At 38.4% G+C, this 23,724-nt stretch overlaps 1 protein-coding gene across 1 annotated transcript; it reads left to right on the top strand.

Moving 5' to 3' along the window:
* Window positions 1-65: 65 nt before the first annotated feature.
* On the top strand, window positions 66-23,083 carry LOC150083457 (uncharacterized). Its single transcript, XM_090377301.1, has 6 exons — window positions 66-227; window positions 3,760-3,812; window positions 9,088-9,192; window positions 14,959-14,991; window positions 20,700-20,744; window positions 22,940-23,083. The coding sequence occupies exons 1-6, from the start codon at window positions 116-118 to the stop codon at window positions 22,982-22,984; spliced, it is 393 nt and encodes a 130-aa protein (XP_090233427.1). The 5' UTR covers window positions 66-115; the 3' UTR covers window positions 22,985-23,083.
* The last annotated feature ends 641 nt before the right edge of the window (window positions 23,084-23,724 follow it).

Genomic DNA, 23,724 nt, shown 5'->3' with positions numbered 1-23,724 from the left:
CCAACGACGCATCTGGACTATGAAATGGTGTGTTTTTAGAAACACACCCAGTGTGGTCTCGTAGCTTTGAAAGAGCAGTCATTCGGCTTAGATCTAATCGAATATCACTGTTGCAATGCGAGCGTTTCTATTTGGCTGGTATTTTATCTCTGCGTGTATTACAGTTAATGCACTTTCAAAGACTTATGTCAATTATATGATTGGTATCTTGTATGAAGCAATTTGTGGTAAGTATTCTTTATCCGTTTCTCTGATGGTATAATACAAATTTAATTTTAAGGTATTTGAATACTCATTTGAACACTTTATTTTTAAAATGAAACACACTGTCCTCGTGGGCAGCACAGTTGGCAGAATTGCTGTTTTCTCCTCACCGGGTGGTAAAGACACAAGTTAAAGTCACGTCGATGAAGTCACGAATTTTTATGGGTCTTTATCACAACGTGGCCGAGTTAGTCGGTCTCAAGCGAGAACAGCGTATTTCTTCTTCTCTCGGATAATCGAGATTTTCATCCAGCAAAACAGAAAATCGACCATAGCAGACACGCAATTTACAGACAGTATATACAGAGCAATATGTCCTTAGTGGCTGGTGCTTCTAAAATTGACGGGATTCTTATTTCTACTACTTAGATCTGATCATCCTTTTCATCTTAAGCTTTTCACCCGACGAATAAAAATAACTCAGTTAATTAAGAAGTAATATTTTTAAATAGCGATATATGAGTCATGCTTTAGATATAATTTCCAATTGAAGAATTTAATCATTACAAACAACTTGCAATAACCTGGATAAAGTTTAATTTTTTTGTATAAATGGGAATTAATTATAAAATTAATTCCAACGTCTGGTTTCTTAATGTGTGGTACATAGGGGCAATCCCAGGTTTTTCTAAAGGGGATAATATAATGTAGCTGGGAATTGTTAAGCTGTAATCGTATCATGATGTAGCAGTAAAAATGCAAGTTATTTTTATCGTAAGGGATCATAGCTTCGTTAGCCCCCGTTGGTCAAAATTTTGTTCCAGATTGTAAGATATGCAAACCTGTTGTCTCTGCTGAATATCTGCTTCAAATATGATTACAATCGGCATTGAATACATATCATGAAGAACAGGGGAAGGGTTGGGTGTGACAACTAAATCTGTTGCATGAAAAATGGATTGGTATTCAGAGAAAAAAACTAGTTGGAAACTGTGCTCTACACATGCCAAATGAAATAAACTTTTTATTCGTCTTTCCGCTTCTTTTCTTTGGTCAGACCTGTGTCAGGCAAGATTTTACATATGATAATGATGATATTCGATACTGCAATGCGAAGCATATTGCAGTTTTACAAATTAATAATAACTAAACGTTTATAGGATCTTAACTTCGATTGGCGGCAAAAATACTCCCATACACGATCGGCTTTGTAAAATGAATCTTCTTCAAAGTGAAGACCGAATGGTACCACAAAAATCGGTGTTTAAACATTCAAGAACCGAAACATTATGACCACCTATTCTAGCAATTGTTGGCCCACCTTTCTCCGTGATTACCGTTTGTACCTGGCGTGGCATCGACTCCACGAGACAGCGGAAGGTGTGCTCAGCTATCCTGGAGCAGCCGGATACAAGGACGTCTCGGAGTTCGAAAACGCGGACTGGAGAATGCTACGTTCCACCGCTTACCACATATGTTCGATAGTGTTGATATCGGGATAATTCGGCGACCAGGGGAGTACATAAAATGCTTGGACAAGATTCTCGAACCATTCCTGCACAATGCGAGACTTGTGACACAGGGCGTTGTCTTCTTGAGAGAGTCCAGTGCCATTTGGATAGACACTCACAATGTAGGGGAAACTGTGTGAAACGATGCTGAGGTAGGATCTCGCAGTGAGGGTATGTTCAATGGGGATGAGGGGGGACCTAGTAATACCTATGAGAACATCCCTAAAAACCATGCTACCAGAGCTGCCGTCCAGGTTTTGCCCGATTGTGCAGTTTGATTGCAGCTGTTCACCTGCTCGTTGTTGAATACGCACCTCACCGTCTGAATGATGGAGCTGGAACTTTGATTCGTCAGAATGGACATCTCTTTTCCAATTGTCAAAGGCCGACCGGGCTAGCCGAGTGGGTAAAGTACCTGCCCGGCAACCCAAAGGTCGCGGGTTCGATTCCCGCCTCGGGCTTGGATCAAAGTACTGCAAAAACCTTGGGAGGTGCAATATGGCCACAGAAGCCGATGCGCCAACAACTACCAAATCAAAAAAAAAAAAAAAAAAAAATCAATTGTCAAAAGTCCAGAAATGGTGCTCCCGTGCCCAGTACAGGTGCAGGTGTCGATGACGGTCTGTCAACGTGGGCACATGAACGGGTCGCCTACGTTTTAAATCCGTCCGAAGCCCTTTCCCTACTGAAAGGCACTACCAGTTAGTTACCTACAGGCACTACTATATTTGCTTCGCCGGTCAGTGATGTCACTCCTAGGTGCTGTGGGATGCGTAAAATCGTGGCGACAGGGGTGTTCATAATGTTTCGGCTCATGAGTATGTCTAAATCATGTTTGATATTATTTGGTTAGTTAGCGAGCCCTGTATTAAGTCCTATTACGATCGACTCTTTTTAAAATATTTATATCATTATTATTTCCGGTATATACTGATATGGTAAGTTTTCCCTCTTAGGAAAAAACCACATCCAGTACGTTTACTGTACAATGATTTTAAGCTGGATGTCGTAGAAAAAGGTTCGCAGCGTTACAATTATGATCACAAGATGAAACAGAAATATTGTAAGGAAAATATACGCCTTCTGTTTTCCTTTAATAAGCGAGCATGGGTCTTTTAGCAACCACTCAGTTGAATTCTGTGGTCAAAAGTGGTTGCTTAACTGAAAAAAGGTGGATTTCTCGTTCTTTGCTTGGGAATGATACAAAATAATTGCATTATCTCAATCATGGCGGAAACGAAATGGAAAGTTAGTGATGGAGTTAAGGGTTTCAAAAATGTTGGAGTGACGAACACTTCTTTATAGAAAGCAGAAGTGAACCACTTTGCTTTATCTGCCAAAACGTTGGCTCTTTTATAAAAGAATAAAATAGAAAGTACCATTTCGACAGCGAATAAAAGCTAATTTAATTCAGGACATTAGTGAACTCAGCGAACCTCAATCTGTGATTTTCAAACCGGATTGATGGATCAACAAAACAAATCAAAAAGACGTTGCATACCAAATTAATCAGAAGTGTGTGCAATTTATGCAGTAGGTGAAATAATTGCAAAAACATAAAACCTATTCCAGTGACGAAATAAAGATAGTTCGTTTCAAGTCCATAAAATACGATCCTGGTCCGAAGTGCACCAGGATCGTATTGTTTCCTTAATTTATAAAGTATTTCACGTGAAGGAAACGAATTTCGTACGTGCTGGCAGTACACACCTACGAGGTTGAATTTATGCAGAGTGTATTTAAGAAATGTGTCATCGCCATGCTATTCTAAGCATTTGGGACCTGAGAATAAAAACAATATTGAAAAGTCAGTGGAATTAATGTGCAAGAAAAACATGCACATTGCGTGTCATATTTTTTTAGAATTTTCACTTCCCATCCCCAAATTGTGAATTAGTGATATCCCAAATTAACCTCCTGTGATTCCCTCTGTCAACAGACTTCTTAGTAATACTTATACTTATACTTATACTTATATACTTATACTTAGTTTATACTTATATTTCTGAATTATTTAATATATTTTATTATTTTTTTATCGTAGATTCATCCAAGACGAATAGGGTGGCGATGTGCATTGGTAGTATCCCTTCTGAAGTGAGTATTAATGAATTAATATTGTCATTTTGGTGAACTCAGTTAATATGATGATATCGATAGTGCCTCGTATTTTTGTATGTCTTATAAAATATGAAATGATAGGTGTAAGGTCCGTATTAATACGTTCATAATGTGAAGCATTACTGCTGAATTTCTGCGCAGCTAAAATACTTAAAACAATACTCTTTGGGAATTTTTTACATGCTTTTATTCAGCAATATTAAAGACTAGGCGGACTTCAAGAAAGTCCAGCTGTCCTGTAGGTAAATACCTTGTCAACTCCCAGATTTTTCCTGCCCCTCCATTAAACGATGCCTGCAGAGATTCAATTCTTCAGTATAAGGCATACGGGATGTTTATGAAGAATTTCTTTGCAACCACTCAGTACAAGAAGAAACCTCCAAGGGGAACCTTCAAAATAATATTTATCCAAACTGTATTAATGAGGAATGATCCTCAATACAGTGCAATCGATTAACTCATACGAAATTTCCCGAACAGCCAAAGTAGAGACAATTCGAAGTCTAAAAGAACAGTTCAGGACAACCTGGCTTGAAGAGGAGAGCAAATAAAATAAAAATGTGCAGATGTAAACTAACAAGTAAACTAACTTAGGAATCCACTAAGTTTTCAAAGCCAAGTGCAGCATTCAATAGGGCCAAAAGTTTCTTAATACACTTGTTAAAAGACTGTCAAGGCTGAGAAGAATCTTTCCAAATCTTTCCTTATTGGCGATCCATTTCGGAATGGATCGCCAATAAGGCTGCTTCCTAGCACTTGTCCACTTCTTTGGTCTCAAATGGGTTTAGTCTTGATAAGCGCTACCGACAGCCTGATGTCATCATAGAGATAGCAAGAATATACTTCAGAGCTCCAGCCTTCCCTTTCTCCACAAACAGCATAAGCTCTTTTCTGAAATCTCAAGAATGAAGAGTTCAGCAACGAGGGACCCGTATCCAGTCAGCTGGTATGAAATATATTTGTGAGGGGATAACTTGGTTCTTGTATTTTTTCGACGCTATTATTATTTTTTATAGATATTAAGGATTTAATTACCGCGCCAGTATTGAAGAAAGACCACCTATTTTTTATACCTGCCATTTTACAAGCAAAATTTTTTTTCGTTGATTGTACAGTATGTCAATATTAGTTTTCTTTATTCATTTAGCCGCACTCTAAAAAAATTAACTACATTCTCATAAAATATACTTTACACTTATCGAAAAAATGTTTTTCTTGTTTTTTGAATAATTATTACATCATTCGTGGCTTGCATTCTATTCATTTAAATGCTGCGAAATTTGCTTAAATTGTGGACTCATACACTTTCCAGTCAAACGTTATGGCCATCTACATAATAATGGGCATATCCTTTTCTTGTTGTCAGCTACCACAACACGGTGAAGCATCTATAAGACCTCTGAACGTTGCAAGAGGTACAATTATGTTGTACCATGTCGCCAGGTTGGCGTCCCGTAGATCTCAGTTAGGCCAGGGTGGAGATCAAAAAGCCAGCTTTGTCGAACCACGTAATTCGACAAATATTTTTTTATGGGATTCATATCCGGTGAATCCAGCAACCGAGGATAGCAACGGAAGTCACTTTCGTGTTTGGTTATCTATTGAACAATACCGGAAACGTGGCAGAGTGTATTGTGCTGCTGGAACTCACGATATTAAGACGTAAAATTCATCGAGGTAAGAAAACCTTTCAAAAACCCGAAGAAACAACAATATCTTACCATCAGAACTCTCAAGACTACACCAAGAATTAAAAATATTAAGAAACTATATTTTAAAACCATCAACAAAAATAAGTTGGTATCCTGCCAAAATTTGGTAAAAACTGTTGGTAACAAGGATCCATTGGGTTTTATCTACAAATATTGCAGAAACAAAATAAATCCAGGAGATATCTTTAATACAGCAATAACAAATACTGAAGACTCTTTAAACTGGAACAATACTGTCAAAAATACTAGACAGACTCTTCCCGCAGGACGATCCAAGTCTTGACTCCCTGTGCAGGCTGAAATCAAAAATTTAAATGAATCGGCTAGAGGGGTGTACATTATGCAAATTCGAGTTGATTTCATTGATTGGAATTAGAAGAAATCAAAACAGATTGAAAATACAAAAAAAATAATAAAATAAAATAAAAACAAAAACAGTGAATCCACTGAAACCTTGGTAGGGAATTCTTTCCACATAATAATTACTGTTCATGCTTATAGACTTCTTTCAGGGTGTCCTGTCTATAGCGCTTCGAGCTGCCGAAAGATAACGCATCAATTTCCAGGGAGTTATACATTCCGAACGTATTAGCCGGAAACGCTGATCTAAGGTATTGCACGTTTTGCAGGGAAGATTATGGACAAGGTTTTTTTTTTTTTTTTTTCTTGATTTGGTAGTTGTTGGCGCATCGGCTTCTGTGGCCATATTGCACCTCCCAAGGTTTTTGCAGTACTTTGATCCAAGCCCGAGGCGGGAATCGAACCCGCGACCTTTGGGTTGCCGGGCACGTACTTTACCCACTCGGCTAGCCCGGTCGGCTATGGACAAGGTCTTGAACTGCACCGAGTTCGAGGATTTGTCGTCACTTCCCAGATGTCAGACAAATCCATTTGGTGGAATAGAAGTTGTGGCAAGGTGTGCAGGTTCCGCTCTTTGATTTGCATAGAACACGCTCCAAGAGATGGTAAAAGGGTAGCCCATCTCCTTGTTTAGCCATCTCAGGAGCCAATATTCAACTCCAAGAAATCTCTTTAGTTGAGTAGAGAAGGCTCCTGACCAGGGTACCGAAGCGTAGATCGATATAGGTATCAAATCTCTTCGGATGTATTCCAAAGGAATACCAACTAAACCAACCAACTCCTGCTGGATTGCCCAGAGCGCCACAAGCGCTTGTAGCCTGGCCATCTTGAAATGGTCTTTGAAAGTAATCCCGTCGTCCCACTTTAACCCCAAAGCCGTGTAGGAATTGACCTTTTTAATGGCGGCCCCATTTATTGTGAGCAAAATTTCATTAATAATAGTCCTCCTTTTTGTGAAGATCATCTGAGCTGCTTTCTGAGAATTCAATTTATGCCCCAGACGTCCTAGATAATCCTGGAGTTCAAACAATACTTGGATGATTCGCAAGGAAGGGCTCTAATTCTCCGGCAAAAAGACATGATGAAATAATTTCCCCTTGTGGGATGCCGACAGAGGTTGTGGTGGTCCTCTCAAATCTATGGTCATATTTAATAAAAATTTGCCTGTTGATGAGAAGTTGAATAAGGATAGCAAGAAGTTTACCTTCGATTCTGAATTAATGTTTCAAAATTTTAATTAGCTCTGTTATGATGAGTGTGTCGAAAGCTGCTTGTATGTCCAGGAATAAGATTCAAAGTTGTTTCTTAGAGTTAGGGCTTTATGGATTGTCCAGCTGGTCATTAATAGATTTTACAGCATAGACTTCCTAGGAATAACAGTATGAATGTACTCTAGTCACCCATTAAAGCAGTGATCGACTGAGATCTGGAACCAGTTCTAAAAAGATCCAGATCTTTTTAGAACTGGTAATGCATGATAGTCATTCAAAATGTCGGTTTGATACCAGTCTCGAGGATATGGTTGAAGATGTAATATAACAGGTCAATCACATAGACGTTGCATATTTTGAGAATAAAGAGTGGAAATCCGTCAGGCCAACTGTAGATTTACTGGAAAGACTGTTTATTGTTTTCGAAATCATTTCCCTTGAGATCATAACATGCTTAAGCCCGGTCCTGGCCTTATCTGTGATGGCCGCTACATGGAGGGGCGGATGTTGTTTCCTGGTCCGGGTGGAAGGTTGACTGTGCCTACTACAGTTTTATCGTTTCTTCATCCACATCTACCTAAGGACCACGTATGGAAACGATGCGTTGGGAATTTCTCAGCCTACTCTGGATATACTTACGATGTGCCTTCTTCCGAACGCGCAGGAAATTCGTCTTTGTTTGTTGTAAGCGATGTGATCTAGCATGAAGCCAGACCTTTTGCAGGTTCTGTAGGCTTTTGCTTTAGGTTAAAAGCCTGTTTCGTTTCGGAGTTGAACCACCGCTTGGTGTTTCAGGAGATTTTAATTGCCTTCGACACACCAATGAGAGCAATGTGTCTCAATTCCTTAGAATTGGCATTACTTGCCTCTCCCACTGGTTTGAAGCAGAGATGATTATTTCAATTAAGAGCTTTAAGTTCAGTAAGGATAAAATTTGGCTTGTCCAGGTCGGTTGAAAACGTAGTTACTGTATGCACCAGGTCCATGGATTTAGTCTCAGCGTCATGAGGTTGCAGGTACCTGTGCAATTTCAAACACTATTGGAAGGTGGTCCGACACGAATTTCGAGATATAGGGAAAGGTTTGTATTTGTTCAAAATTGTGGTAGACGCTGTCCAGGACTTGATTTCCTCTGGTCGGTGTTTTAATCAACGGGATAAGACCCTAGGTCCGCGCGCAGTAGCAGAGTGCAGTATCGTCACCGTCCTCCACACACGGAGTGGAAAAGGCCCGGTTCTAATCCCGTCAATGACACGAGGAATTTTAATAGGCTTTTTCACTCAGTGGCTGAGTTAGTCGGTCTCAGTAGTAGAGAGCAAGGTTTTTACCCATAAACTGAGGTTTTTTGGTCCAGCAAAAAAGACCACACTGCATCAGCGTGGCAGATTATGGTCCATTCCTCTCAACACGAATTGTTGAGGAGGCTTCCATCCTGTAGTGGATTGATAATGGCTGCAGTATTTTACTCGGAATTGATCGTCTGGGTGATTGCTGATTCTGGGTTGCCAAACAGTCAGTACAACACGAACAACACACCACACACACAAACAACATTAAACTCATGCATCTGGTCATTTTACAGTGTCTGTATTATCACAGAAACACAAAGCAGAGTTGACCAAACGTTCGAGGTGCCTCCCTTCATAAATACATACATACATGTCCACACATACTGGAACACACCTGTTTCATCCGAGAGAGTGTCGACTTGAAGAGGTGTACCTGATCAGCCACAATGAATAGGCAGTTTTTAGCATTCAGAGGGCGATCTAGTGGTATACGGCCTCCAACAATTCCCACAAGAACAGCCCACAGCCCGAACAGCCCACAAGATTCGAGAATTTCTTCAACAATTTATTATTTAACCATAGAATTGACTATTGAAAACTTTTTTTTTGTATCATCTCTGCAACTTCATAAATCAAGTAGTAATATTTGTATGTTTTAGGAATTATATTTTTGTTTTAGATGTTTTCACAGATAATTCGCTGTGCAGATATGGCATGTGATGGAGATTGTGACCCTCTAACGATAATACAGCTGATCTGCAATAACCGAGAACTTGGAAAAAAGGTAGAAACAGAAGGAAATGTACTGTAAGAGAACACTCTTACTAATATATATATATTATATGATAATGATGTTAAATGTAGCATGAAATACAATCTTTCGTTAAAAAGTACGTTAAAATTTAAAATACATATTTATTATATATAACACAGAAAAACAATAGAATTTGTAAATTACAAAATTTATAAATTTTAATAGTATTGAATTAGAAATATGTATTGTTAGGTAAGAATAAGCCTGGTTAATGTATTGAGGATAAGATAATCCCACATTAGAAGCAGTTGATTCCTTCCCACGTACTTCAAGTAACTGCAAAGGAAAGGGGTAACAGTGTCTTAAATTGGAGTGATGAAGCCTTCAACAGTTTTTGTACAGGTTGGCACTTTCTTTTCTGTAGGATTTGTTAGAAACAAACAAACATGTGACAGCCGATTTTGAGTTGATTAATTAGTTGGTGTGAAGAGTTGGGAACAGCCTGGCCATTTAGAGCCTCTTCAGCTCGGAGATATACAGTTGCCAGATTTGTGTGTTCTGTCAGGATGGCGCTTCAGTGACTATTGTTGTGATGATAGAAGAAATGCCATTTCCAAAAGTACAGTAATTTTCACAGCAGAGATATTTTGGTCTGTTTTATGAGTAGATGCAAGGGATTGATCTTAAGTTTCTGGTACACTTGATGTCTGGATATTGCGAATGAAAATCTTAATTTCCAGTTTAACCATCTGAGGATCTGCCATTTAAGAGAGAGGAATATTTTATATGTGGCTTGTGGGACACCTGACCATATTTGTGCTACGTATATGAGGACTGGGTAGATTGCATCGCTGTAAATGCTTGGTATTTATTGCTCTGTTGAGTATTGTGATTGTTTCTTAGTTGATCAGTCATTAGGATTGTCGACGCAACTGAAATAGATTTCTAGCTAATGTTCCCGTGTGAGTGTCCCGCCTTGGGTATGTGACTGATTTTGTAGGTTCTCCAAGTCCTAGGCAAGTATTTCTGCTGATGAATCTCTTGATAATGAGCACCAGAGGAGAGATGATGTAAGCGCGTTGGTAGCCATGATAACAAAGGTTGTATGCCGTGCCGGCTGGATGTGCTTTCTTTCAGTGAGTTTATTATATCGTTGACTTGTAAAGTGATCTGCCAGCTGATTTAAGAGTGGTCAAGAGTTTTGTTCATTTCCTTTAGGCAGAAAGTTCTGTGGTGAGTAGATGAGGCTGTGCAGATGTTATTTTAAATCCATCTGGGGCTCTCGTGGGTAGCACAGTTGACAGAATCGCCTTCCTTCCCACACCGGGTGGAAAAGACGTGAGGAATTTTTTATGGACCTTTTCACAAGGTGGCTGGTTAGACGTTCTCAGGCGAGGGTAGCATGGTTTTTTCTCACGGAAACTCGTGTTTTTTCGTCGAGAAAAACAGAAAATCGACCACAGAACACACTCAATGCACAGACACACTGAGCAATATGGCCTTAGTTGCTGATGTTCCTAAAACCCCAACAACAACAACAGCAACAAATCCATCTTGTGACTTCAGCGGGATTAAGAACAGGAGTTACTTTGGAGAACGTCCTATTTCGCTGGATTCGCCTCAAGATGAAGGTTCTTATATGCCTGTGCTTTTGTTTTGTTTGTTTGCTCTGAGTTGGAAGGGTGTTCTGTTTTTCTTAAATTGCGGCGGGACTTATTTTCTTCCATTTCTTCTGACTTTTCTCTTTGCTTTTGAAATAATTTTAGATCGGGTATGATCACGATACACTACGCGATGTTATGGTGACTTCTTGGATGCTGCTTTCCTGGTTAAATGTGTAAGCTATTATATTGAGAGTTGCGTTGTTTAATCGATAGATAAGTTGTTCAGAGAATCCCAGGGATAGAATGTTAAGAGCCCATCATTTTGCCTTTATTAAGAAATTTGGTAATGCAATTACCTTCCGTTTTCCACAGATGGAAGGGCTTCTTTTGGCAGGTGGTAAGATGGCTCGAATTTCCAATTGTTTGTGATCTAATTTGATCTTGATAGTAAAAATCTGTTTCGGTATAATATGAAATTTGCAAAGATAGGCTCAAGTATTCGGTTGCGTCTGGAACGTGGAGTGTTAGTTCTATAAATCCAGGGCCAAAGAAGGTATTTTCCAAGAGACGCAACTCTGTTTCGAATTTGGAGAGGGGTAGATTGAAATCAACGGAAATTTTTGTATTTCTTTCTCCTTTATGTAAATCTGAAATCCTTAATTGGATGTGATCCAATCGAGAATTTCACTGATGGAGCCTTCAGTTGGACTGGACGGCCGTAGATATTGAAGGTCTCCAGAGCAGAGCCGTTGACAGGCAAAATAGTTATAACTTCAAAATTTTTCAAATTGGACCTGAATTATTCCTTGATAGTGAGATCGTTCTTAACGAAGATTGCAGATCCTCCTCCTTTGCGAGATTTATGTGAAGTTAGGAAGGGAGAGTAGTTAAGTTTTTGGGACAGAAGAAGGCTGTCCTCGCACTCAGAATTTTCCCAAGTTTCACAAGAAGGATGATAATGATTTGTTGCATCAATTAGCACTTCCAGTAGGAATTTTTTTGTTAAGGCTTTGTATATCCTCTAAGTAGACGTTGAGGGTTGAGATTGGTGCAGGAATTGACGTTTCAAGTTTAAATTTTTGGTGCATGTCAGTGATAGAGAAAGTTCTGTGATTAGACAGTGAGTTTGTGTCTTTGCATATAGTCAGCTTGCATTCCTGGTAAAGTAACTGTTGTTTTGGATGTCTTGGGATTATAGTCTATCATGTCAAGCATTCCTGCTGCCTAGAACTCTGGGCTGAGATGCTGTTGGATATTTCTGGTGAAAATTTCAATATTTCAATCCGGAATGAGGCCTATGTTGGGCGCTTGGTTTTAATTTTAGTGGGCTTTACTGATATATTTAATTCTGTTAATAGTTATTCAATTTAACTTTCAGCAGTTTCTGGTCAAGCTGGCTTATAAAGGTACTGCATGCGTTATTCCATGCTACATTGCCTTGCAGATTTTAATATGAGTGGACTGATTGCTGGTTCCGATAATGCAAACCCCGTCGTTGGCTTTGCGCTTCCTATCTTTTACAGATTTTTGGGGAATTATACTAGGGGGATTTTGTTGATGTGGAGGAAGGCAATTAGTGGAGGGAGAGTGAGTATGTGGTTGTACTGACGAAGTAGTGACTTGGGATTATGCGGGATACCAAACCAAACTGTTATTATTTTAGGTCAACCGAATAATTAAATTCATCTGCGGTGCTGTGAGTCTTATGTCGGTTAATTGCGTGTGTTCTATGGTCTATTTGTCTGTTTTGCTGGAAGAAAAATACCAGTTTCTGGATGAAAAACCTTGCTATCTACGCCTGACACGACCGACTAACTCAGCTACGGAGTAAAAAAAAGTCAAATAAAGAAATCCATTAAAGTTCCTCGCATCATCGACTGGATTCGAACCCGAGCCTTTTCCACTTGGTGTGGGGAGGACAGTGACAATACCACTCTGCTACACGCGCAGACACTCTCCTGAGACGAACTAACTCAGCTCCATTTTGAAAAATACCCATACAAATTCCTCGTGTCATAGTCGGAATTCGAATTCAGGTCTTTAACTACCCACTGTGGGAAGGATGGCGATTCTACCAAATGTGCTACCACAATGGCATCGGAGTGGGAAGGGGAAGAAGAATAGTTGCAGTGGAGTTGGTTCGAAGCTGATGGGCTGTGTTGAAAGGGAAGCTGAAAGAAATATTTCAGAGATTGAGAAGTGGAGTGGATGGCATGCCTGTAGGGACAAATTCCTGAGCAGTGGGGCGAAGAGAAGGCTGCAGTTAATTAGGTTGATGAGGAGAAGGAATAGAAGAAGCAAGGCTATCGAGATTGAATTTCAGGGAAAGAAGCATGTGGATGGACTTCACTTATTCATCCTCCTGTTCCTTAAGCTCAGTGCGCTCGCTATGCAGCTTGCTTTCTGATTTGATGTTTCAGTGCAGGGAGAAAAGCTTAAACCTTCTGGCAAGAAATAAAGAAGGGGTCGGGAGAAAAGAAACTCGGTTTGAGTACTACTGGTAACCTGAGAGAGAGAGAGAGGGGCAAGTCTGGAGTTGAGTGAGTTTGGAAGAAGGGTGGAGGAGACATGAGGTAAAGATCATGTGAGTTTGGGGAAAGGAAGAGGAGAGGAAGTGAGCTATTCTAATGTGGGGGGGGGCACGAGAAGACGAGAAATTTTCTGAGATAGTCTTGGATGTTTTGCAGGTAATGTCCTGCCATTTCAAAGCGATTAGACGAGCTCGGCGTTATAAATCTTTTAAATTTCTAGAAATTTGTAAACAAAATCTGTTGACAGATGTTTGTACAAGTTGTCCATATGCTGACAGATTTCAAGAAAATAAACTGCATATCTCCATTTTGATCGACATCTCTTTTATATTTCAGACAGGAAAGATGTGACACCAACGTAGAAGAGGGCGATTGGTATAGAAAGACAAAAGCACTTATTTACAAGAGAAGACCGTCAGTGTTGATTACCTTGAAGAAAGCTTCCGCGGAGATTAGCTTATGAACAGGAGTCCAGTTACTTGCTAAGTTGGGGACGTGACGAACGGTTCCCTTGATCTATGTTCGAATGGCGCGCCTTCGTAGAGAATACCAGTTTCATTGGCAGAATAGTTCTTTGGAGTTACAAAAGAAATTTTGGCAAAGTTTCTGAACTTTTTGATGAACGAGACATAGTAGAAAAACACATTAATATTAATATTATCTACAAACTCATCGAATGTTAGGAACACCGAAACAGCAGACTGATCACAATAATAATGAAGACAAGGCAAGCGTAAAGTCTAAGATTGCAGATAATACCAAGGTTGGCAGGGTTGCTAATGTGAGGAATTAGGATATTCCACTCCAAAAAGATCTTTATAAATTAGGCAGATTGGCTGAGAAAACGCAATTCAGGTTTGACATTGGTAAACGCAAGTTTCTGCATAATCTAAAAGGTAATCTAAGATAAATATGCCAGCTTGATAGTATTACACTAAAGGTGGTGGGGAATGAGAGAGTCCTAAAGGTAGTTGAAGAGTCCGACATGAATTTCTCTGAGAAATTCAGACGGGACATCAACATGTCCATGTGGATCTGTTAATCATATGCAGGACATTTGAGAGCAGGTACAAGAAGGTGATTATTTCATTGTATAAGGCAATGGTCAGGCCACATCCTGATTACTGCATAAGGTCTTGAGGCCTCATTTTAGGAACGATGTAGAGTTGCTGAAACGAGTGCACAGAAAGGAAATGAGGAGAAATAAGGAATAAAGGAGGCCATTCAGCATGAAAGTCTTCAGCTGAGGTAGCAATAGAACGTTTGGGTTTTAAGGGAGGTGGAAGCAGAGATCGCGAATAGTGGTGACCAAAACCTTTTAGCAAGAGACCAGAATGATGAAAGTAGGCTCCTGCGAGAAGATCTGAATGAAGTGTTTAAGTCTTGAAATGGATTGAGTTAACTAAATACTAATAGGATCTCTACTTTTTTTTCAGACAACGTACATAATGGGACATAGACTATAACTTAAAATTTGCTTTTAGCCAGATATAAATTAAATGCTGGAGAGCATATACTGATCTATTCACAATATTTAATTAAGGAACAGCTTATTTATTTATATATTATGTATTATAGGTTATCAATCAAATAATTTCAATTGTATAATGTTTTAATTATATCAATCATATATAAACATATAGTTTTATTTATATTTTCAGATCATAGGTTGTTTAAAAGGAATTCCAATGTTGGTAAGTTTTATAAGTAATATATATTGAGAGGAATGGGCGACACTTCAATAGCGTGTCGCTTACTGGCACAGTGCCGATTTGAATCGGCTTTGCCCCTGCCATTCCTACATTTTTGAATATTTATGCCCATGAACCATTTTTGAACGGTACCGAATATGGCATTATCATGTTGAAATAAACATCGGTTTGTAACACAAACGTTCACATAGGAGATTAGAATTGTCCAAAATGTTAAGATTAGCGTTGAATTGTACCACCAGCAAAGGTCGTAGGCAAAACAATAAGAAAGACAATCTCTGAGTTCAAGCCCTCCAGACATGTGATCAGATTAGGATTCACAGAGATTCCTCACTCCACAGAGCCAACGAATGATTCCGATTGGTGATGTTTGGATAATATATTCCCCCGGGCTTCCATAAAGACAGAGCCTGTGGAGCTCTGTACGTAGTATATTCATACAGATCTCAATCCCTGTTTTCGCATTAAGCTTCTAGCTGACGTTTGGCAGGGGACGTGTGATGAGATTTTACTAACAATTCGAGTACCCTTGGTCTTCTGGAACGAGCATCCACAGTGTCCTACTGTTTGTTTCTGAACGGTGGTGATAACGTTAAGCTACCATAGAATGAAAACATCACCGACGCTCGACCACGAATGACCTACGCTGTCAGAAATTGCACGAAACTATGTGGCATTCGACAATAACTCTCCTCTCGAAATCAGTCATCTCGGTTGTGCATGCCACGACGCGAGCTACAACGCGTGTGGTTCATAGGCTTAGTTTTATAGTGGGGAAAGTTCCAGCGGACTATGAAACAGAAGCGTCTGGATATTTTTGGAAGGCAGTGTTTAAATTATTTTACGGTTACTTTTTTTCCAAATAGATGACCTCGCGTTTTGTTGCATTGAAACATAACTACGACTTTTCTGATTTTAGTATTAGTATTAGCAATGGCCACATGGTACAAGGAAGCCTATGGCTTATGCTGAACCAGCAAAAAAATAATAATAAATAAAAAATAATAATAATAAATAAGAAAATAAATAAATAACAATAATAATAAAATAACAAAAATAAATAAAATAAAATAATAATAAGAAGAAGAAAATTAAATAAAAAACTAATAATAATTAATAAATAAGAGAAAAGGAAATGGAGAACTCAAGCGTTTCCATCCTCCCATAGATAATCATTCATCTGACCTTTGAATTTCCTCAAACTGTCAGTCTCTACCACCCATGTACGTAACTTATTCCAGTGATTTATAACTTGCTAGCTCAAATAAAACTTCCAGTCTAAACAAAAACCCCCGTAACTTGAAATTATGGCCCCTTGTTCCAGAATCAATTAAAGCCGTGAAAATTTCGTCTTCTTGCGTTTTACTTATGCCTCTCAGAGCCTTAAACACCTCATTCAAGTCTCCTCTAAGGTGCCCAGTTTCCAAGCTCTGCAACTCACATATTCGAAGTCTTTCCTCATATGGACGCCATTTTGCTGATCTCACCAGGCGAGTTACCAGTCTCTGGACCCTTTCAAGAAGCATAATGTCTTTCTTTAGGTGCGGTCTCCATACTTGAACACAGTGTTCCAAGTGTGGTCTAACAATAGCCTTATAAATTGGGATTATGACGTCCCTATCTCTACTAGCAATTGTTCGATACGTCATCTATAGGACACCATGGGCCTTCCTTGCAACCAGTCTACTATGCTCAGAGAACTTAAAATCTGACTGTATCGTAACACTCAACTCTCTTTCCTCTACTACCGGCTTTCGATGAACTCTGCCAAGGGTATGTTATTTTGGGGTTACTGTTCCCCAGGTGCAATACCTTACACTTTGCTCGATTAAAGCATGGCTGCCATTTTTCTGATCATCCCTGAAGTCTGTCTAGGTCATTCTGAAGAAGCTCTGCTTAACGGTTATCATTAACTACTCTACCAATCTTTACATCATCTGCAAATTGAGACATCACGCCCTTTATCCTTTCATCGATGTCATTTTTGAAAATCAAAAATAACAGTGGTCCTAATACTGATCCTTGAGGAACCCCACTTCTTACATCAATCCAATCTGAGGAATTAACCATTTATCACAACCCTCTGCCTCCTGCCCTGAAGCCATTCAGCTATCCATCTAAGGATTTTCCCAGTGATTCCAACCTGTTCTAGCTTGTAAAGTAACCGCTCATTTGGGACTGAGTCATATACTTTGCTGAAATCTAAATAAACAATGTCGAAATTATTCCCAAAGTCCAGCTCTTGAGTGAACCTGTCAAAATAGCTAACCAGATTAGTTAAACATGATTTTCCCTTTACAAAACCATGCTGAGTATCCTTGAGAATTTCAATTCGATCCAAATGATCCAGCCTGAATTCCACCCGTGATCATTGCCTCCATGATTTTCCTTACCACTGAAGTTAGACTGACAAGTCGATAATTTCCCACTTCACTCTTAGAGCCACCCTTATGTATGGGAGATACATTTGCACTTTTCCAATCCAAGGGAATCTCCCCAGAGTCTAGTAATGCTCGCATAATTAGCCTCAATCGTTCAATGCACTCACTTGCCGCCTCCCTTAAGATTATAGGGTATATTCCATCAACTCCAGGAGCCTTACTGGTCTGTAGGCTCGAAAGTGTTTTCATTAAATAATCTTGCGAAATTTGAATATCATTAATTACATATTTTTCAACTTCGCTCCCACAATTTCCCATTGCCACAAAAGGCTTTTCATTTGTAAATATCGATGCAAAATAACTGTTGAGTTCATCTGCAACGTCAGCTGGTGTATTTAATACTATCCCCGTTCCCTTACGTAAACGTCCGATCTGGTCTGTCCTGCTCTTCTTGGCATTTATATATGTGAAGAATTCTTTGTCCCCCTTCTTTGCTCTGTTTGCTAGTGATTTCTCATAAACTGCCTTTGCCTGTCGAACCTTTTGTGTGGCTCTATTCCAGATCATCTTGTAGCTGTTATAGGCTTCAGTACTTTTTATTGCTCTAACTTTTCCATGCCACCTTTTTCTGCTCAAGTAATGCGGCAACTTCACTATTCATCCAACTTGAAACTCTCCTCGTGAAGTATTTTTAATGGTGAATACGCGTTCAAGACATCTGTGATTAATGTTAGGAGAAAGAACTGAACCTTGGAGAATACCAGCATTAGTTGAGAAGTTAGAAGACAGAGCCATCTACCATCACCCGCAGTGAGCAGTCTAAGAGAAAACTATATACCCAATTACAAACAGTTGACAAACCATAAGACGGAAGCTTATTTAGAAGACCTATAAGCCAAACGCTAACAAAAGTCTTTGAAATGTCAAAAGCAACTGCTTGAGTTTCATCAAACTTTTCAATGGGTTAAGAAATGGAATTTTCGATGGAATAAGAAAGTATAAAAAGGCGACACAGAACAGGAGCGCAGGTTTTGAGAACAAGTAGAGAAATACCAACAGGACCTGCGCTTTCTTGGCATTCAGACTATTAAAATATTTTTCTGATATCCTTTTGACCAAAGACATTGAATGGAGTGCACTGGGAATGGTAGGATGTGGTTTACCAAGATCATCAATTCAAGAGTTTGAAGAAAAGAAGGATGTTAGCAGGACGTTTAATCTTTAGTTGAAGTTGCAATAGAACGTTCGGATTTTAAGGGCGGTGGGAGTAGAGATGGCGAAGAGTTGTGGCCAAATTCTGTTGGCGACAGACCACAATGATGGATCGCCATTTGGAAAAAAAGAAAGTTTTCTACACTTAGCCTGTTTAAAATCCACTTTGAATGATTAATAACATCATAACCTCAAAAGACATCGTTCATATTTCATGATGGAAGATTTGAAGTTGCTTTGTTCTGGAGACTAAATATTGATTTCATCACTTCACGCTTCCAACAAGAAAAGTGGTGGTATTGCACCGGTTGATGACAGTCATTTAAAACCTAATATTGCCTGGTGACACAGAGGGGCGGTTTTTCTCTTTTTTTTTTTTTCTCTCGATTTGGATGCCGCACCTCGAACCAGCTTACTTTTGTTCTCATCCCGGTGGCCATCTGCACTATACAAGGTGCCGTATTTCAGGACTTGCACATGGATGTCGCAGAACCACTTGGCCGAAATTTGGTCCACTTGGCTGTAGTGTTATCTGAATATCAATTGCATTAGCGTTTTAGACTCCCAGATAGCAAGCCCACCATCTCGTACCTGAGAATGTCTGTGACACTCTCAGGTATGCATCCAATGCATTGTTCGATATCAACTGCACAGCACTCCAAGAAAATCAAACTGAACTTCACTGCTTGATACTACTTACATCTTATATTCTCGAACCTCTCGATGGGCTGTATTTAAACCGGTGAAAACATTTTATCATCAAAAGTTTCTACGTGGGAGAACAACAATCCTCTTTTTCTATTCTCCAAATCTCGACCTGGTGAATGTTGCTAGTGCTCGATGTAGAGATAGGAGTAAAAAATGCTGTTAAAGATTTTGAAAGCGCTGAAATTAGACTATTAAATGGTTATGTCATTCCTCGTGAAAGGCTTGCCCTATTTCATTCTAATGAACCACAATATAATATTTAATTTTGCCATTTCAACATTTGCTAAAATGCAACAGTTGTAGGGAACCTTCACTACTGGAATTTACAACTATCTGCGATGCATATAACCAATGCATGCGTAGTTATGCACTTGAAGTAAACGAAAATACATCCAAAAGTAGGAAAATCTTGAGATAGTATTAGACATGAACAGATCACATGAAAAATCCTTAATGAAAATGGTATTTTGATTATTTTACTCTCTCTCTCCTAAAGGCCAAAATAAAAAAAAATAAAGGAAATCCAGTGTTCACAACTCTAGAGAATATAAACTTTATAAATTAACGAACAAAGAGCAAATAAAGCACAGAAATCCTTCACGAGTCTTTGCAGGGATCTGTTAAGGATAAGATTCTTGTCGAAATGGTTCGGAATGGAATTCTTAATAATAGAATGCATAATGTTCCCAACCACAGAAATAAAATTGGCTTATAATTTCCGTGTTCGTTTTAGTACCTTCGTTGTGGATTGAAGAGATTTTAACAACGCTGCACCAGTTCATGACAATTATAAGTACAAACTTTACATTGTCCTGTCATTGTTTTATTCTGGAGAAACCCAGATTAACAAAAGACGCATGAAAAGGTCTTTGATCGCTGGATGCGGAGGACTTAGGAGACGAGAACCTGAATAGGTATTCCCATAAGAATTTTTCCACCTGTGTATTTGGTCCCGAATTAGTTTGATAAGAGCAATTGTCTGCCCAGACCTGTGTTTGATTTTGTTGAAATTCGGTAGTTGCTCTCAAAGTGCATGATTCCAGGTATTTATTTAGTTCTTTTTAAGAGATCATTAATAAATTGGAGTGATGCTTAGCTTAATTGAGGTTGCCATTTACATTTCCATTTTCATATTTATTTATATTGACTCTGAATCTAACTGGGCCCAGATAATTTTTAATTTGAAGTAAACTGCGAACTATCTTTAATCTGAAGTAAACGCACTATGATCAGCAGTATGGCTGTCAACGACAGGCCTGACTCTGCAAGTAAATAAATCGAAATCAATAAATGCAAACACCAATATTAAATCATATTCTGATATATTGTATCTTTTGATATATTTCTGCAAATTATCTTATTTTAGTTTTCTCTTTATTTCATATAAAGTATAACTGCAATGCTGATTTGGAAAGTAGGCTTCTGGACCTTGGGGTAAATAGACATTTTCTTGCAGTTTGTTTCATTTTTCATTGTAGTCAAAATGGCTCTCTGCCACAAGTTGAAATACGAGGTGTGGCAAAAATGTTCCTGGACTGGTGACATTGCGGTCATGTTCGATGAGTTTGAAAATAACAGGAAGTGGTATTGTAGTTCAAACTCACCCCAATAGATGATGGTACAAAGACTATCAATTAGGTTGATATGTTGCAAGTAACAACCACTTTCGTTAATAGCGTTAACTTTCCGTATGGTGATTTTGAAATGGAGCAACCAACGAATATCAAATTTTGCTTTAAACTGGAAAAATCTGGAACAGAAACGTATGAAATATTAAAAACTGCTTAATTCGTACCAACATGTTTCAATGGTACAAGCGGTTCAAAGACGGACGTGAGGATGTTGGTGATTACCCAAGAAGTGGGCGCCTGTCAACCTCTCGAAATGAGGGCATAGTTGAAAATTTTGGGAAATTTTAGTAAGAGATCGTTGTTTATCCCTCAGAATGATGGCGGATGAGTTGGATATGACTAAGGATGTGATTCATCAAATTCCCCATAAAGATTTTGGGGAAAGCAAGGTCTGTGTGAAATTTGGGCCGCTTAGCCTCACGGATGAGCAGAAGCAATGAAGGATAGCACAATACGAAGACTTCATCCAGATTTGTCAAGACAATTCTAATTTCCTCGATTGTATTTAACTGGAGATGAATATTGAATGTTTCATGCTACCCTGACACGAAGGGTTCGGGATTCAGTGGACTTCAAAATCATAATCAAGGCCGAAATGTTTCGTAAACAGAAGTCCAGGATCAAGACGATACGGATCATGTTTTTCGACACACAGGATGTGATTCACAAAGAACTTTTATCTGAAGAGGAGAGAGTCAATGCTGCGTTATAAATACAGGTTCTCCAAAGACTACTGAAGCGCATTTCCGGGTGAGCCTGCAATTTCGAGAGAAAGACAGCAGCTTTCAGTGGGCATTATTACAATACAATGCCCCCGTCCATGGCGCACTGGTCGTGAAGATATTTCTGACGAAGTAAGGCATTGTACAGATCAAACATCCACCCCACTCTCCCAATCTAGGACCATCGGACTTCTTCGTCTTTCGCAAGACGAAAACTGTCCTCAAAGGAATGGGATTTCGGGATGTTGAGGACATAAAGAAACACATCACCGCCGAAATGAAAATCATCTCTTTGAACGATTTTGCTGACTCTTTACAGAAACTTTTAGAAATGTGTAATAACAGCATTCAATCAGGTCATGATTGCATTGAATAAATATAAAACCATTTTGGAGCTCCTTCACTTTGTGTTCTCTTTTTTTGCACTTGTCCAGGAACTTTATTGCTACACATCATACCCGTATGATTATTGTTACAAATTTCTGTTATAATGGTAAACATAGAAATAAAATAATATTGAATACTGTGAAAAATATAATAATAAATGCTAAATTGGAGTTTATCTGCTTGGAGAAATTTCAACGCAGTTACTAGAAGTTTTGGTGTGTTTTTTTGCAAATTCTTATTGAGTGGAAGAAAAAAAGAGGACAGCATGAGGGATCATGATCTAATTGAAAGATGAACTTCGAGTTATAAAGGGAGAAGTTCGTTCTTAGAAAATTCACAGGCCAGGAAATTTAAAATTTTCTAAGTTCGTTAATTTTTTTTCGAAATACCATATATGAATCTCTTAGAGTATGTTGCTTATCATCCCTTCAAAAAATTGTATTATATTATTTGCATTTCTCTTCAAACATTATTTTTTTCAAAGAAGGTCCTTAGGACTCTTCAGAAGTTACGCTTTAACAAATCTCGATTATACCCTTTAAACCATTATTCACAAAAATCCTCAATCCTCAGTTTCATTAATCCTGTCGAATTCTGTATAAATTTCAATGTTTATTGTAATCGTCTATAAACTTTTTAAATTTTATAGTCACAGGGCACGCATGCGCTGAGTTTTAGGGCCTGCCTTCCTTGTGATAAAAATATACATAAAATTAAATAAATGCAGAATTACAAGTCTTAAAAAGATTCGGCATAATAAGCACACAACCCTGTTTGCAGATCAGTGTTGTTTCATTTTGAAATCATTTGTGGTTTACAATTTACAAAAATTATTGCAAATGATTTTATATGCATTGAAAATCAATGGTGTATTTATTTTTATTATTAGAAATGCTGGGAGAACAGCATAAATGGAACAGATATGGATATTTGATTAACGATGGGCATGCTAGCAAGGATGTAACAGACCTATATCTGAAGCCAAAATTGGAAAAATATGAGCTCAATGTACTTCTGTAAATTGCAAGTTATGTGCAATTGCTTTGCTGACTTCTTTGAAAACCAAACTGTACTCTTTATAATACAATAAATAAAATTATATCTTGCACTATATAAAAATAAACTTATTGGATTTTCATATCTGCATCAGCGTCTTTTAAAGAAACCAATACTACCATCACTACATCCAAATCCACTTCTCTTTACCTGTACATTAAAATTCTTTGATGTCCTTTCCTCCATAGATGTACTTTGGTTTGCCCAAAGACATTTCCAGGTTCAACAACGCGAGAATCAAAGTAATAAGCATAATTCTTTTTCCAGTGACCTTGAAACTACATAGAACGTACCTTATAAATTTCCCATAGCCTAAATTTATTCAAGTACAGAAGAGCAACACAATCATCATAACCAAAATATAACTATTTCATAAATAAAGTTGTTTAGATTACTTTAGAAAAAATACAGTCATTGAAATCCTCCACAATTGCACATGCTGTTTCATCTGTCTTCTCGTTTTACCTATCGATCATATTACAAAATATTTCTTTGTTAAAAAAGGGATAACTTAACTCTTCAAATATTGACTGTTATTTGGTAGTTGATCTCTCACACAATAGCAATCAATATCTGGAGAGTTTCTTCAATCAAATCACCAATGTGGTTAATGATAAA

This window comes from Mastigoproctus giganteus, chromosome 7 (genome assembly GCF_048544385.1).
Source record: "Mastigoproctus giganteus isolate SK-2022 chromosome 7, ASM4854438v1, whole genome shotgun sequence".
In the NCBI taxonomy this organism is placed as follows: domain Eukaryota; kingdom Metazoa; phylum Arthropoda; class Arachnida; order Uropygi; family Thelyphonidae; genus Mastigoproctus; species Mastigoproctus giganteus.
Note: the sequence above shows the minus strand (reverse complement) of the source record. Positions and strands in the feature narration are given on the sequence as shown.

What these genes read in the sequence shown, in the direction of transcription:
- LOC150083457 (XM_090377301.1), top strand. Translation starts at nt 116, where the DNA reads ATGCGAGCGTTTCTATTTGGCTGGTATTTTATCTCTGCGTGTATTACA. An exon ending in ACCGAGAACTTGGAAAAAAG is followed by an intron (nt 9,193 to 14,958) that starts GTAGAAACAGAA and finishes TTATATTTTCAG; the next exon opens with ATCATAGGTTGTTTAAAAGG. An exon ending in TAAAAGGAATTCCAATGTTG is followed by an intron (nt 14,992 to 20,699) that starts GTAAGTTTTATA and finishes TTTCATATAAAG; the next exon opens with TATAACTGCAATGCTGATTT.